The sequence below is a fragment of the Uranotaenia lowii genome, chromosome 3, assembly GCF_029784155.1.
Source record: "Uranotaenia lowii strain MFRU-FL chromosome 3, ASM2978415v1, whole genome shotgun sequence".
NCBI lineage: Eukaryota > Metazoa > Arthropoda > Insecta > Diptera > Culicidae > Uranotaenia > Uranotaenia lowii.
The window spans coordinates 325,559,893-325,577,806 of record NC_073693.1 but is presented as its reverse complement, the minus strand read 5'-3'; the positions used below and the strand labels follow the sequence as shown (position 1 = coordinate 325,577,806).

Here is a 17,914-nt window from a genome sequence, read left to right as displayed (position 1 = left end):
CGGGGAGCTAACGAGTAGTTTGCGTTTGACCTCTCGGTCAGAAGCTACCAATATAAGACTTGATCTTCTGCGTAATTGAGACCTTCGGGACGCCACGTTCGTGAGAAGGATAACTCCATGTTCGGAGAGTATTCGAGTAGTGCGGTCCCATCGATCGAAGTTGTGGGGATAAGACCTGTTTTGCAGTGCGGAGCTCGTTAAGAAAGAATTTTTCCACTGGCGAGGAATACCACCAAGTAGAGTGACTCTCGACACCGGGTGAGCCATTCGAGCTGGTGTACGTGCCTTGTGACCAGGATAAGCTGCTTACGCACGTAACACAACAAGCAAGAAGTGTCGAACCTCGAATCCTGGTGGTGAAAAGTCGGAATTCAAATCGTTAGAGGAAAAATCAGGCCTCGATTCTCCAAGAGAAGAGGCTTGTGTGTTTAATCCCGAGTCTTTATGATAAGGGGTCGGGTTTCAAGTTGCAAAAGGGTAGATCAGTCCTAGGTCAGATCTCGAGTCGTTAGAGGAGTGATCGGGCATCAAGTCATGCAGAGAAGAGGTATGTTTACGTTTACCTCGAGTCATTGCAAGGAGGGGTCAGATCTTAAGTCATTAGCTGACTGAAAAGTCGCCAAAAAAATTTTTTTGTTCGGGAACCTCAAGTCATTACGAGGAGAAGTCGGGCCCAGGTGGAGTTTCGGAAGTACGAGATATACGTAGATTATAAGACCTAATGGACCCAGCCTGGCAAACTGAGGAGGCACGGTGACTCACCGTGCCTTGGAGTGCAATCCGTAATCCACCGTTTTCTACCTGGGTTACCAACTCATAAACAAAAGGGTCGGCACTAGTCATCATCAATGTTCAAATCAATAAATTCTAATAAAACATCAATTCAAGGGAAGTTGATTGGGCAGCGATTGTTCCCCTATGAATAAGGCGTTTAGATTTAGATGAACTATCTTCAATGAGGAGAGGAATCTAATCCAGAACATGTAATGCCTAAACATAATGGACTTGTCAGACTTACGAACAAAAAACATCACTTTCAGATTAAAATAATTTATTCATATCGTATAGTATAATCTATGCGTTACAACTACTCCATGGTGGCAGATTTGGGTGCGACGAAAATGATGCTGGCTAGTTTTTGTTTGCTTTCTAAGATTCGAGAGTATTTTTATCATACTTGTACTGATACTTTTTTCTAAACAAATAAATCGAAACTGCATTCATCAATACCGAGAATGATCATGATGTGTATTTGTGTGGAATTGTGGTTGCAACTCTGAAAATCCCTATCGACTTTTGTGTTTATGACATCGGGAACCCTTTATGCGTGTCGTTCTTATTTAACTCAATTCCAAAATAGTTTACCCGTATCTTGGAAAGATTAATTAGACTAATGTTGTTGTTTGTCCATCGTGGGTTCTTACTGTACCGATACGTTTCGTCATACGTTTTATTTTCGATTGCAAATTATCGCCATCTTGTGATAGAGCTCTACAAGATGCGAAATCCTTTAATGTTGTTTTATTAATTTCAGACGAAAATTTTTCGATGTCTTCAGGTTAATTATTATTCGATGTATGTTTTTCAGAATAAAATTTTCTTCAAGTTTTAAATTCCTTCTTCTAGTCATGATGATTCGATGTATTTGAATAACTTCGATTTTCAGAGTTGACTAACGTGGAAAGTTGTGCGAAGTATGGTTCCTGTGAAGCTGTGCTGATTTGTTTTTCGTTGCAATGGCAAGGAAGATAAATAAAAATGACGCTAAAATGGAACGAAGACTACCCTGAAATGCTGATGAATGCAACTTCAAATGTCTGGGTAAGGTTTCTAAAAATGAGTCCTAAAGGAAGACGTAGGGAGGGTCTTAACTAAAACGTTAATTTATACTTTGCTGTCACTAGCCTAGGCTGCTGGGAGATGCTTCCCGGAAGGAGGCGATCACTGCATCGTTTCCGGAATGTCGGTGATTTTCCCGGCCACAATCACCACATCGTCCAGGGTGTCCCGCACGAAAAACACAAACGGCCTATCGACGACGAACTGTTCCTTGGGCTCGATCGGTTGCACCGTAGTCTCGGCCAGCTCGACATCGCCGGATTTAGCTTCGACAGCGTTGAAGGCAGACAGGGCCGTCTCACTGCTGGATCCTTCGTCGACTCGAATCGACACGTGCTGAACCAGCTCGTCGACGTGGACCTTCTGCTCTTCGGTGATTCCGGACAGGTCGGCCTTCGACGTAAACATCGTGATCAGTCCCAGCTGAAAATCCAAAAAAAACATTTTTAGTTCTAATTAAATTTTTTTTTTTGAAGAATTTTGAAAATCCCCTACCTTGGCTAGGGCTTTCTCCGCCCGGCTGGTCGTGTCGATCTGGAACTTGGGCATCGTTACCTCCACCGCCTGCGGGGCCAGCGACAGCTGAGCACTGCTCAGGCTGTTGCTCTTGAAGTTCTTGATCAGCTCTCGGAGGCCGTCCGGTTTGTTCGGCACCATCACCAGCAGCGAGTAGCGAGAGTTCTGTTTGTGGTTCAGAAGAATGAAAATTTATATATTCTTAAAATGTTCCTTAGGGTGGCAAACGATGTATGTGAAAAATGTTATCATAAAATTTCGAAAACATTTTATTCATTTTTACATTTCATAGATAGGTCCAAAAAACTGATCATGTTCACAATTTTAAGCAGGTTGAGAGGACAGCCTGGACATATCGATAGAAATTTTGAGCTAGTTGAGAGGACAACATGAAATTGAAAAGCGAGTTGAAAGAACAGCCTGAAAGTATCGTTAGAAACTTCAAGCAAGTTGAGAGAACAGCTTGAAATTGACAGGCGAGTTAAGAGTATCGATAGAAATTTCAAATGGGGCTCAAGGACAGCCTAAAAGCACCAATAGAAATTTCAAGCGAGTTGAGAGAACATCTTGACATTGAAAAGGGAGTTTAGAGAACAGTCTGAAAGTATTGATAGAAATTTCAAGGGAGTTGAGAGGACAGCTTGAAATTGAAAGGTGAGTTGAGAAGACAGCCTAAAAGTATCGATAGAGTTTTCAAGTGAGTTGCGAAGACAGCGTATCAATAGAAATTTTGAGCGAATTGAGAGGACATCCTGAAAGCATCAATAGAAAGCTAGTTGATGCTTGAATTTGGCAGACGAGTTGAGAGGACAGCCTAAGCGTATCGATAGAAATTTTGAGCGAGTTGAGAGGGCATCCTGAAAGCATCAATAGAAAGCTAGTTGAGAGAAATTTCAAGCGAGTTGAGAGGACATCTTGAAATTGACAGGCGAGTTGAGAAGACAGCCTAAGCATATTGATAGTAATTTTGAGCGAGTTGAGAAGACAGCTTGAAATTGGTAAGTGAGTTGAGAGGACAGCTTGAAATTGGAAAGGGAGTTGAAAGGACAGCCTGAACGTATCGATAGAAATTTCAAGCGAGTTGAGAGGATAGCTTGAAATAGGAAGGCGAGTTAAGAGGAAAGTTGATGTACTTTATCTAATTGTAAACCAAGCGGGTTGGAGTGACAGCTTGAGAAAATAATAATTAGTAATCAAGCGGGTTGGTAGGACAGCTTAAGAAAAGAATAATTGAAAGCTAAGCGGAACAGCTAATAACGATTCAAAGTTTGCATCGTGAGGACAGCTTTAATATGGTTTAATTTCAAGTGAATATTCAATTTTATATTAATGATACAGGTTTAGAGGGCAGCTTAAAATGAGATTGGAATTTACAGCTAGTCGAAAGGACAACTTGAAATTTGAGGAAAAAAATCGGCTCGAGAAGACTTTTTGAATATCTTGTCGAACTAATCGATATGTCCTCTCAATTTATTGAATTGAAAATCAAGCGGGTTAAGAGAACAGTTTGAGAAATGATTCAACTATGAAGCGTGCAAGAGAATATAGTTTGGATTAATTTTTAAGTATTATTTGTTTGAAAAATCTAGATTTCAATTTTTTTTAAATATTCGAAAGATTCTAAATATGAAATAAATTATTAATGACAAATTTTTGTTTGTGAAAGAACTTTATCTTAAAGTAAAACTTCAGTGGGAAATATATTTTTTTTGATTTCATGAAAACAACAAACTTTCAAACTATAATCTTGATATTAAAACGAGTGTTCAAGAGTAGAAAATAAATCTGAATTGATGCGCAAAATGGTTCTGTTTGTTTATTTTGTAAAACTTTATAAAAAAATTGGCAACTTAGTAAGGATTTAAAATAAATAACCAACTTTTGATATAAAATAACTCAAACCTGAAAAATTATATAGAACCATTTTATATTTATACTATAAGTTATGAATGCATTAAAAAAAAAAAATGCAAAAATGTTTTCGACACAAAACTCCTCAACCCCCATCTGACTGTAAAATTGAAATCTTTGAACGATGTCTTAGATTAGATGGAATCCTCACATTTCTCACATTTTCTTTGACTTGAACAAAATTACTTGTAGTTTCGTACAATTAACAAAAGAATAAATTATAATCATTCGGAAAAAAAGTTTTAAAAAAACTTTACTTGACCTGCCAATTAGACTTTATCATTATAGTGACTTTTATCGTTGAATGCCCTAAAATCCCTCGAAAATAAGGTCATGAAGTCTTGATTTTTTTACTTAAGAATTATGAATTATTGATTTCTGAACTTTTTTATGGTTACGAGACCTACATAGATGTTCTAATTTTCTTGAATATTTTTGTCTGTGTAACATTAATGTTATTTTATAATAAAATAGCCATCAAAAGGCAAATTTTCACGAGAATCCATCCATTCCATGGAAGTTTGGGGGCTTGTGTCTTTATTCAAGCGCATTTTAATAAAAAAAAATCTTCTGAAACCCTAAAAAAGTTCATGAAATCTTTAAATTGCATCATTACTTCCTTTGTGAATGTACCCTGAAAGCCCAGACAAAAAAACTCCCTAATGAGACCTTGAGTGTTAATTTTCACTACTCGCTTAAAACCGCAACTGTCTTGTTTCTCTTCGGATTATTACAAAATTTAGAGTTTTTAATTTCTTAACGTAACTCAAATGTGCTTTCCAGACAAAATTCAGCTAAACATAATAACGTTATTCAAAAATCCGAAAAACATACTTCGGAGAAAACAATATATAAGCTAAGGAAAGCTATAAAAATTTCAATAAGTGTCTAAGAAAGCTGAATTTTTTTTAAGAACATGACCTCAAAAAATGTAAAAAGTGGTGAAAAAAGGATTGGAAAGTTGACATTATAAGGCATTTTCGCAACTTGAAATTTTCAAAATGCAAATCATTAAATTTTTGACGAATTTTCAAATACGATGTTTTTTTAAACTTTTTATCAATTTGCAATTTTCTTAATTTTCTAACACCTATATTAAGGTTGCCAGATTTTTTTCAGAACCTATCCGAGACGGACCAAACCGGGTTATTTTTATCTAAAAACCTGGCCAAATCCGGGCATTTAATTTCAAAATTGTCGACCAAAAATCCGGGAAATATCCAGGCAAATTTGGTCATAACCCAGGAATTATTCAACAAAAATCAAGAAAAAAATTTTTTCATCGAATCTAATCAGCAGATTTTAAATCGTATTTTAGGCTTCCAAAAAACATTTCATTAAATTTGTTTTGACCGCATTTAAAAAATGTTTACTACATAATAAGTTTTTTTGGTTTGATCTGGCAAATGTTGTGAATGAATCCGGGAAAAATATGGGCTTTTTTCAATGAAATCCTGGCAACCGGGCCGGATCGGACTATCCCATTTTTTTTCATTAAATATCTGGGCAAACCCGGATTAAATCGGGCAATCTGGCAAGCTTAACCTATATTCAACTTTGCCCTGGATTTTGAGTTCTAAAACGCTATAATTTTAATCGATCAGTAGAGACTTTACTTGGCATTCCTGTCTTTTTAGCCACATTTCTAACACATTTTTAGAAAGGCTTAAAACGCATTTGCTATTCAATTTCTCACGGCGATAGTACTCACATTATATGGCAGCTGAATGAACCTCGCGTCCAGCTCCTGGCTAAAGCCGATATCGAATTGCCCGGTCGTCCGCATCGTCATTACCTGTCTGCGCTGACCGTTAGTTAGGAACGAGCCCTCTTCGGATTTCATCTGAAAGAGCAAAACCGACCGGCTGTAATCTGATCTCTTCTCTTTGCTACCGTGATAGAGTTAGCTACTCACCTGGAACGGACTGGCCCAGCTTCCCCGATAGTACAGCCCGTTGAACAGCAGCATCTTGGATTCCTTCTGATTGTCCACATCTCCCTCTTTGGCATCGATTTTCCTTCCTACCAGAGAATTGCCGCTAAGCGCCGAAGCGATATCCCCGGACAAGAATGACCTTCTCACGTTGTACTGTTAAAAGGGAAAATGTCATAAGCTTTGGATGTTAGAAAATATTTAATCAGTAAGTATTACCCTTCTCCTGGAAACTTGGCTCTCAACAGCATGCATGATTTCGTGCTCCTCTTCCTCGAGTTTCTTCAACGAAAGGGCAACCTTTTGAGGCATTTCTTCAACTTCCAGCCGGTCAACTCGTTCTTCGGCAATCTTGATAACCGGCTCTTCCAACACTTCATTGGTGTGTTCGTCTTTTTTCTTGGCGATTTCCTCCTTGATCTTCGTCGGCTCGACGTATTCCTTATCGTCGATGTTCTCATCGAATTTTGGATTCGTTTCTTCATCTTCCACCTCGTCGTACTTGGTAGCGATTCCTTCGTCGGACAAGACGCTGGCGTCCAAGTTTACTCCGAGAGTTTTGATCTTGAGCGTTTCGAAGTCGACGATGTCCTTGCTGTTGGTGTTGCTCGGCCCATCAGTCGGTTCCGGTTGTTGCTCTACGATGGTTGTCGGATGTTCCGAATCCACCACTTCAAGTTCGTCTGAAGCGCCCTGCTCGATTGGTCCGACAGAGGTCTTCGGTTCGTCGAAGTTGTAGTCATTCCGTTCGATATCCCGCACATCTACGTAGTAGTTCTCGAGTAATACCGTTCGGTAGTCCGGCTTAACGGTGTTGTTCTTGTAAATGTAGAACCAGCTCTTGAACTGCGGCTCTTTGCTAGGATTCTGCTTGTTCAAACGCTTCAACGATTCCTCGAACGCACCGCGAACTGGAAACAAATTGTCATATCATTGCATCACAAACTCTTCAAAAACAGAAACCAATCTTACCAGCATCCCGATCCTGGGGAAAACCAAACACGTCGTAGAACTCCTGCAGCGTTTGGCCGGCGGCACCTTCGCTGATCATGGCCAGAATCGAGGCGAAGCCAATCGGCGAAAAGACCTGATTGGCACCGGACTCGATGCTGCCCTTGAGCATGCTGGCCGTGATGACGTTGGTAGATTGGCCGACCATGTTTCGTCCCGGAGACGACTTTTGTAGCTTGCCGGACCCATCATTCTGGGTGGCCTTGTCTCGTGGCAGGGCGCTAACCGAACAGATGAACCATATCGTTAGCAGCAGAACTGTAAATAATGAAGAGAAGAGTCTTTGTTAGAAAAGAAAAACAAAAATGACAAAAATGACAAAAATGACAAAAATGACAAAAATGACAAAAATGACAAAAATGACAAAAATGACAAAAATGACAAAAATGAGAAAAATGACAAAAATGACAAAAATGACAAAAATGACAAAAATGACAAAAATGACAAAAATGACAAAAATGACAAAAATGACAAAAATGACAAAAATGACAAAAATGACAAAAATGACAAAAATGACAAAAATGACAAAAATGACAAAAATGACAAAAATGACAAAAATGACAAAAATGACAAAAATGACAAAAATGACAAAAATGACAAAAATGACAAAAATTACAAAAATGACAAAAATGACAAAAATGACAAAAATGACAAAAATGACAAAAATGACAAAAATGACAAAAATGACAAAAATGACAAAAATGACAAAAATGACAAAAATGACAAAAATGACAAAAATGACAAAAATGACAAAAATGACAAAAATGACAAAAATGACAAAAATGACAAAAATGACAAAAATGACAAAAATGACAAAAATGACAAAAATGACAAAAATGACAAAAATGACAAAAATGACAAAAATGACAAAAATGACAAAAATGACAAAAATGACAAAAATGACAAAAATGACAAATATGACAAAAATGACAAAAATGACAAAAATGACAAAAATGACAAAAATGACAAAAATGACAACAATGACAAAAATGACAAATATGACAAAAATGACAACAATGACAAAAATGACAGAAATGACAAAAAAGACAAAAATGAAAAAAATGACTAAACTGATCAAAATGACAAAAATGATAGATATTACAAATTTTACAAAAATCACAAAAATGACGAAAAAAATTTTGAACAAAAATATATATTTATAAGTTTTTGAAAACAAAAATAGTCATTAACAAAAATTAGTGAATAAAAAACAATTATAATAGGAGTTTTAGTCATTTTAAATTAAAAAATGTCATTGAATTCAAAAAAAAATCAGATCAGGTAAGAAATTAATCATTATTAAATATTGTTAAGCATAATGATAGTAATTGTTCATTATTAATCATATTAATTTCCATTTCTTATCTTTATTTTCAATTGAAGGGTTGATTGATAAATTCCTATGTTTTATATAAATTTTAAATAATATTCAATCACGACTTGAAATGTGAATTTTCTTTAAGAAACTATTTTGAACCTAAGAGAATTTATTAAAACACAAAAAGCGTGATTGGATTGAATATGTTAAAAATGAAAATATTCAATTTTATTTTAATTGTGCCAGTGATCAAAGTCAGAGATATAATCCATTTTTATATCCAAATTCTTCCAGTTATGGGAATAAAAGGCTTTTTGTAGACGATTTTTTTTTTCATGAAGTTATAATCGATTCCATAAAGATGAATTAAAACAATAAAAGTAATTGAAACGTTTACAATTTTTCAAGCGCAATCATTTTAAGCTCTAAGCTGTCGCCATCAGTTTAAATATTGGGTCCTAAACCTGGAAAGGAAGACAGTCAGAAACTAGGTGTTTTGGTTCCTTATTAAAAATCTAGATTTAAAAGCTTCAAAAAAGATGTTTGCAGGCAAACTTATGAAAATATTTATAAAAATATCATCAGTTTGATTATAAAAATCCATGAATTTATTTGAAAATTAAAATAAAATGTAAATTCAATTTATCGCCCTATGATAAAAGTTATGTTGTTTTTGTAAGAACATTTCAAGATTATGAAAATGAAAATTCGTTATCAATATCTATCCATTTCTCCCAACTTTCTGTTTGCCTGTATTTTCATAATCTTGAAATTTTCTTTATAAAAGAATATAACTTTCACCGATAAGGGCGATAAATTAACTTTAAAAACATAACTTACGGTGATTGATTTCATCAACTAAATTGAAATAATCAATGAAGATGAAAAGGACAAATTTTTGCTTCCTATGATTTATTGATTGATTTGGTAGACTTTGGCGAATTGAACTCGAATCTTTTGTAAGATTTTGACAATCATTGAAATTGTTTATTACACTCTATTCAATTTAGGAATAATATTTTATTTATGTTCAAAAACATTAATTTCTTCAATTTTTATATAATTTGAAAAAAAGAAGTATTTTTGACATTTCTGAAAAAATGTTTTTTTTTCAAAGAAAGATTTCTTATAACAAATTTGTTGTCTGCAAAACGATTTGATTTTTGCCTTTAAAAATATTTTAAATTTAATTTAGTTTGGTAATACTTCTTCGAAGATTCGTTAAAAATCTATTATTGCACAGAATTGGGAAAAGTAAACAAATAGAAAACATTGTTTTCGTAGATGGAAAAAATACTTGAGGTCTTGGAGAAAGTAAACAAAAATCTGTATTAAATTTTAATTTGTAATGTTATTGTTTGTCAGGAAAATGCAGAATTTTCCTAAATAATTTTTCCTTATTTTCAAAAGTGTCAGGGCACCAAAATTGATCAAATCATCACATAAAAAAATGTGATTCTTGTTGCCTTGTTTAATTTATGAAATCCCGTTCGAATGTGAATATGAAGAACAAGGAACGAAAAATAAAATAAGAATTTTCCGTATCTGCATCAAATTTGTAATAAGATAAACGATTTTTTTTTAATTTTGAAAGTGATTAGAAATAAAGTTATGGATGAACTTTTTAAGACACACATCGTAATAAAAACCAATTTAAAAATCGAGTAAGGATTTTTTATTGTCAAAATTTGAGTTTTTAATACAAAAAGTTTGCAAAAAATTGCTAATCGAAATTGACAAGAATGACAAAAATGATAAAAATGAAAACAGGACAAGTTTACATGATTTTAAGGATTTTGTTGCAAATTTATTCGATAAATCTTATTCACAGTTTTGATTAATTTTTTTTACAATTTCCAATGAGTTTTTAATATAATTAAAGTACCACTGCAGGTATAGGATTTCTAAGGCTGATTTATGAAAATTATGTGTCATTGATAATGTGGATTGCCAATCCCAAGCAACCAAAAGTCTCGTTAAAAAGGTCGAACACAGCTTAATCAGCATAATCAATGTGATGAAGTTCGTTTTATTCAGCCCAAAATTTAAGTTCTTATTGAAACTTTGAAGTTTCATACAGATTTGAACGGCCTTCTATTCAGCCCACAAGTAAACGTTTAATCAGCAAATAATAATTTTTTAATATTGTATTCTAGATTTTTCAAAGAACTAAATCTTCAAAATGATTCCAGATTTTTTTCATATTTCGGATTTTTTTTTCGTTTGTGGTTCAAAACTAACTCTGATTCTGTATTCACTCTAATCTTGAATCAAAATTATGAAACTACGAACTCCTGCTATTTAAATCCTTAATAATTATCACATTGATATCAATGATCTCGATTATAATTTTTTTTCTCAAGCAGAAACGGAATCTGATTTTTTTTATTTCCGAATCTAAAACTTAGGTTCAAAATCAAATCTGCATTCCGAATTTTAAATCGATTTTTGAATCTTAGTTTAAATTAATTATTCCTACATATTTATAACTATCCAAAAAGGTAATTTGTATCAGAATCCTTAACCGGAAATCTTTTATTTGAGTTCTGAATTTCTAGATTTCAATCTGAATTATTCCTTCAGCTTTTTCAGAAATTCAACTTGTGAAATGAAATAAAAAATTGTGTATAATAACAATTCTTGATCCCCATTATGAAACTTTCTTATGTTCCGATCCCGAATAAGAAATAAAAATAAAAATTTTGAATCCAAATTTTAAAAATTGTTTATATTATCAAGTATTTCCTTCATATTCCCAGATGGTGAGTTTCGAAATGGAAAATGCAACCTATTTAAGTTTGAAATGCAAAACCAAGATTCGAATCATGATGAACCAATGATGAAAAGCTGAAATTCAAGAATAATAAAATGGATACAAATTCAAAAATCTGATCACGGACGTCGAATTTCAATGTTGATAGTCAGTTCTAAAACCACAACATTTGGAGTAATTCGAACCTTAGCTTCTCGATATTTTTTGACGAGAATCCGGGCCGTTAAAAATTCGAGCTATTTTACGAATCATCCGCCAATATTAAAATTATTTAATCAAAATTAAGAAGAAAATACTTACTTAAGCTTCCGAAAATCTTTAATGTTAATTTTTATAAAATTTGCTCAAAACATTTGAAAGCAAAATACATAATTCGAATGACTGAATTTAAATTTTTGTTGGGTTCTGCAAATAAAATGAAACGATCTAGACAAAATCTGGGCAATCTGACAAGCTTAGTCTAATCTTATTGAAATTCAATGTTTGGGATTGAAGTTCTATCAACAAGTGTGCACATTTTCGAAAAACTGCAGTAGAATTGTTGACCTGGACTGGAATATTTCTAGGTTTTTGTTTTAGTTCTTAGTCGAGATTGTTACTCTTAAATCATTTTGGCCGTTCATCTTAATTTGATTAAAAATTTCGAAATTTCGTGTTTATCGAACTCATCGCAGAATCTTACTAAAAATGCACGATGTGTCGTGTCATAAAAAGCGTCCAAATCTAGTAAGTAAAACTAATCCTACGCTCAATTAAACAATCAGCCACTTTCAATCATTACCGAATCTCGGCAAATCGTCAGCCATTAAACAATCACCTGGAAATTACATAGCTCGTAACTTTTCGTTTTTCCTCCACGCTTTTCCATCTCGTGGGAGGCGTGAGGCGCGAGAAGGTGTGGGGAGGTGCTTTGTTATGTTTTTGTTATTCGTTCCCACACTAATATCAATCAAACGGGTGGAGTAGTCATCGGCGCAATAACAGCACTGAGGAGCTGCTTTCCACGCAAATAGATTAAGTTTAGCCTAGGTAGTAAGTAGTTAAGTCTTATTTTTTGTTTTGTTTTGTAGAGCAAACTGAATCGTGCAGCATGACATAAGCGCTGCGCTGCTGGAGAAAACCTTTGATGTCTGTTTTCTCTAAACTGGAATAGGTTGTTTGGTAAAAGAAAACATTTTTGTCGCCATCGCCTGACGGCGTGGGGCGTTTTACTTCTTTTTTTCCTCTCAATTTTCCGAAGCCGAATACCCTGAATGTTTCCATTCCAAAATGTCTGCCTGCAAACCTGTGAGAAGCATCGTCGTTGTCATCGCGAGAAAATTTTATCATGAATTTGGGAATTGTCTCATGCTTTGCTAGTTTTGTTCATTCAACCACCCACACCGATTGAGGTGATGACTATTGTGAAGATGAAACGAAGTTGTAACCAAAAGATGATCGTTCAATGGTGTGAATGATGCAACTGTTTGATTGCCATTTTTCCAACGAATAGGTCGAGGATTTCTCAATCGGCACATAGATTGATATCTAAATAGGGGGGAATTTATGGTCAGTTGGTTTCAAGTTGTATGAAATCTTGAATTTTTAAGATTTTAATAGGTTAATGGTAAATAATAAATTTTATTCAAAACAGTTTAAAAAAAAAAGTCATTCAATATGGCACTTGAGGTACAACAAAATTATTTACAGAATTACGTAAGAATTCAGTAAGAAACGAGAATAAAAACCAAAATAGAAGCAGTTTTCGAGAATTTGATTATTAACAGCTTGGAAAATCCTTGTGGAAAAATATCAATAAATGGTGCCATTTTGAGTTTCAACAATCGCTGTTTTTGAAACAAGTATGTATTATGATTTTGTTTATGTTAGCATAAACTCGAACTCGTTTCCAGGCGTTTTTAAGTGCAACAAAGTTATTTCTATCTTTAAAAGTAGTGCTGAAACGAACAAAACTACCTAAAGATCAATTTTCGTTCTTTATGTTTTTCCTAGACCCTTCGAACGATTGTCATTTGACCTGATAGAACAGCTTTGTACACAAAATATGCAGTTTATCTCATGCCAATCAATTTGGTATCGGTTAAAAAAAAAAAAAACACGGAGTGTGAGAGCTACTCTTTTAAGTGCAAAATATTTTCGCAAACCTTTTAATTGTGTTCATCATAAGGTCTTAGTTTAAAAAATTCAAAATTTCGGATTCTTCGAAAATGCTTATGGATTTTTTTCATCCATAAGACAACGAATCGTGAGAATTAAATTCAACGATTGTGCCCATTAAATATGGTTTACACCAAGGTTCCATTTTCGGGCCCTTATCATGTACATAAATAATATTTTTACTCTTTCTCTGAAAGGTATATGGCAGCTTTATGCAGATGATGCAACTTTTTTATATACAGTATGACAGATATAAAAAATTCAAAAATCTGTTTTCAAGGATTAAAAAAAAATTTCTTGGTATTAACATGATTCAATTTTTTTCCATTTATTGCTGCAGTAGACTGAGCCGACTTGGGGAAATTTTTGAATTTCTCAAACCCTAGAATCCTAAATGCTATGTTTTGGTTCAAAACTCATCCATGATTTTTTGCAGATTTTTTCTGTAAGGTTTACATGAGCAAATTTGAACATTCGTGTTTCTATGGGAAAATTGAATACTTTGTTCTGAAAAATCAACATCATTTTTGTTTCTTCTCTTGATCAGAGCCTGCTTTTGGGTTTTGGACCATATTGCAAATTCTTTAAAGCTATACAACCTTGTCGAAAATTGTGACATTGTATCTTATCAGGAAACAAATAACTCAGTTCTTTAAGAGGGGTATGTCTTTTAGCATTGAAAAAGCAATCAATTCAACTGGCACTCTTGCTAAGCGAAGCATTGTTTGAAAAATAGTCATGCAATTCCTCGATAGACACCAGCAGTGATGTCAGATAAATTGATAGTTTTTCAATGCCAAATGACATACCCATATTCAACAGCTAATAACTTTTTTACCTATTAAGATACTAAGTTACGGTCTTGGACAAAGTTGTTTAGCGGAACATTGTATTTAAAGAACTTGTAAATTGGCACCAAACCCATTAGCAGGCTTGGTTGCAGAGAAGAAACGAAAATGATTTTGCCATATTTACATTGAAGCTCAAACACGTTCAAGTTTCCTCATGTGAACATTACTAAAAAATGCTGCAAAATATGGAAGCTTTTTAGACCCCTGCATGGTTACGTAAATTGACAGATGAAGGTTTGAGCTAACACACCCACAAAAAAATATTCTCAAAAATCGTCAAAAATTTCGCATAATTTAAGGGGCATACTGTATAGTGGAAAACCTCAGCATAAAAAATATAGGTTCTTTAAATGACAAACATAATTGTAATGACATATTTCAATCAAAATCATACGCAATAAACAAACTACATCATTTTTAACTTGAAAAGACAATCAGAAAATATTCCGAATGCAGTGAATGGTATATCAATTGAGTCGGTCTCTTAAGTTAAATACTTTGAACTTTTTTTTTGATGAAAATTTGCGATGGAAGGAATATATTTGGAACCCACAGATAGAGCATGTAATCGCTAAGGCTACAACAGCTCTATGGGTCTGCCTCAAAGGAGTAGGGAAAAAATGGGGACTACAGCCGAAAATTATCTACTGGATATTTGCAGCTATTATAAGACCCAAAATCTCTTATGCCTCCTTAGTATGGTGGACCAAAACTATGCAAATTACGGCCCAGAAAAAACTAGCGAAGCTCCAAAGACTAGCAACGCTAGCTATAACTGGCGCAAAGCGAAGCACACCGAATGAGGCTCTAAATGCACTACTAAATATTCTGCCTCTACATCAATTCATTGAGTTAGAGGCGGAACGTAGTGCCTTGAGACTCTCCAAACACAAAACTCTCTATGAAGGAGATCTTACAGGACACCTCAAAATCCTAAAGAAATTTAAATTAAACTCACTTATTGTGAAAAATGATGACTGGATGGAGCCCATTTTCAACCTAGACATACCATACAATGTAACTATCAATGATAGGGACGTGTGGGAGTCAGGTGGACCTGCGGTTCCTCCCAGATCGATCCTATTCTTCACTGATGGGTCAAAAATGGATAAAAGAACTGGGGCAGGGGTTTTCGGACCTAGACTCAGGATCTCAATTCCTATGGGAAACTGGCCAACAGTATTCCAAGCTGAAATTCAAGCAATTCTAGAATGCACTTTAGCCTGTTTGAAAAGGGGATACAGGTACACAAGTATCTGCATGTTCTCTCCGAGCACTAAGTACGTTCACATGTTACTCCAAACTAGTTTGGGAGTGTATAGTTGCACTAAGAAACCTGGCCATAAGGAACAGAGTATCTTTATTCTGGGTACCAGGCCACTGCGGTATCCTAGGGAACGAAGAAGCAGACCAACTAGCTAGGGAAGGATCTCAGGGACTGTTGATTGGACCTGAACCTTTCTGCGGAGTATCGAGAAGTGCCTTGACTATGGAGCTCAAGAACTGGGAAAGCACCACTATTGTTTCCAACTGGAAAACAGCGGAGGGAGCAACTCAGGCAAAAAGATTCATTAAACCAAGCGCACGACTCTCAAAAAACATGTTAAACTTAAGTAAGCACGAACTAAGTACTTACACAGGTCTCTTGACCGGACATTGTCCAACAAAACAGCATCTCAAAAGGATAAACATAATTCTGAACGATGACTGTCGGTTCTGCGGGTTCGAAAAAGAAACTGCAGAGCATCTTCTATGCAACTGCTGCGCCCTCCTTAAGAGGAGAGAGCGTGTTCTTGGGGCAAAGTTAATAAGCGCACAAGACATATGGTTGCATATCAGCCCTAAGAAGGTTATATCATACATCTTTGATATTATACCCGATTGGGATAAAATGCTTAGTCAGCAATCAACTGTCACTCCAATCAATAGTGCAGGTTAACCTGACAGGATATAGTAACGCGGGGTAAACACCACAATAGATCAACTACTGGTCGCAGTGGGCTCTCCCCTACAGGAAAAAAAAAAATATTTTCTTCGTTTATTATGATGATTAGATGGCAGGGCCGTAGGAAGAACCGACTCATGGGGGGGGGGGGGGGGGGGGGGGGTTTTCGTGACTGATTTTTACCTATGATGTTTTCCCAACTATTCACGAATACAAAAAATGAAACAAATTATGTTTGTCTCTATATGATTATTAATTTTTAAGTACTCATTAATAGTTTTCGTATAGAATCGTAACTTTAAAAAAGTGGTCCTTGGCCTGAAAGGTGAGCTAAATTTTTATAATGAAACCCTTTGAAACAAAATATGCAATTTGCTTTCAACGATGGTTTAATTGTTTGACCTTGTTTAAAGGTCTGGTAGATGAAAGTTATTTGATTTGAGCATAAAATAAGTTCTTTTTAGGAAAGCTTTCAATTTCTTAAAAAAAAACTTATTCTATACTCAAATCAAACAAGCCCAATCTTCCAAACGCTTTTGAAGTTCCAAGTTTCTAACTTTTGATAAGAATAAATAAAATTTTCCCAAGAGACAGTAAGAGATAAAACAAATTTCGGATGAAACTTGCTTGATGTAAAGTTGAACTAAAATTATGATTTTATTTTGGCTTTAAAAAAAACTGCAATATTCATAATGTTAAACAATGCACCGAGAAAACATAGGATTTTGTATAGATATTTTAAGTGAAGATCAGGTACATATTTCTCTAACAGCAAACATTTTTCTTAAAGAATCAATTCAATAATGAAAATCGTGTGGATGATTTTTTTTAAATATAATTTGGGATATTTTGCATAAAAAAAAACTTAGAAAATTAACTTAAACTCTACTTTATATTTATGATATTTTTCGATTGTTTTTTCTCGGTGATCATTAGTAAAAAAAGGAAGGAAAAAAGTTATTTGTAAATGCAATGATCAAAATAAAAAAATACTTTATATTTGTGATTTTATGATGATTAAAAAACACATTCACAAGCTCAATCTTTTTCTGAATTTTAAAACTGAATTCTGAGATTGATTTCAAAAATTGAACTTTAAATCTGTTTCCGAATTTCTATATGATTTCTGAAATGTACAAAAAAACACAATTTCCGAATCAAAATACAAAAATATATAGAAATTCAATTTTGGTTATGGGAATATGGAAAAAGAACCTCCGAAATGGGTTTTGATTTAAAATTTAATATTCAGACCTGAATTTCTATGTTAAGGTTGACAGATTTCCCGGTTTTAACCGGGTTGGCCTGGTTAATTAATATAAAATTTGGAAAAGACCGGTTCGACTCGGTTACCCGGATTTCATTGGAAAACCACGAATTTTTCTCGAGGTTATTCTCATTCTCATTCTTAAATCCAATTAAAAAGAATTGTGTTTTAAATATTTTTCATTTATGCGTTAAAAATTTTTTAAAGCAAATTTAAAACAAAATTCATAAAAGGTTTTTTAAAGTTTTTTTTTTCTTGATTTTTGATGAGTAATTCCTAGGTTTTGACCAAAATTGCCCGGATATTGCTCGGATTTTGGTCGACAATTTTGAAATCCAATACCCGGATTTTGTAAGGTTTGTATAAAAAACAGCCCGGATTTGTCTGGCCCGG

The 17,914-nt window shown here is 34.4% G+C and overlaps 1 protein-coding gene across 3 annotated transcripts in view; it reads right to left on the bottom strand.

Moving 5' to 3' along the window:
• Positions 1–1,034: 1,034 nt before the first annotated feature.
• The window catches only part of LOC129754284 (serpin B4), a 58,248-nt gene continuing 41,368 nt past the window's right edge, over positions 1,035–17,914 (bottom strand). For all 3 annotated transcript variants that reach the window (XM_055750248.1, XM_055750249.1, XM_055750247.1), the window contains exons 3-8: positions 7,172–7,468; positions 6,419–7,110; positions 6,182–6,355; positions 5,978–6,109; positions 2,335–2,520; positions 1,035–2,262 (exon numbers count right to left, since the gene is read on the bottom strand). In XM_055750248.1, coding sequence (XP_055606223.1) covers positions 1,942–2,262; positions 2,335–2,520; positions 5,978–6,109; positions 6,182–6,355; positions 6,419–7,110; positions 7,172–7,468 — 1,802 coding nt within the window. In that variant the 3' untranslated portion in view covers positions 1,035–1,941. The remainder of the gene's footprint in view (positions 2,263–2,334; positions 2,521–5,977; positions 6,110–6,181; positions 6,356–6,418; positions 7,111–7,171; positions 7,469–17,914) is intronic.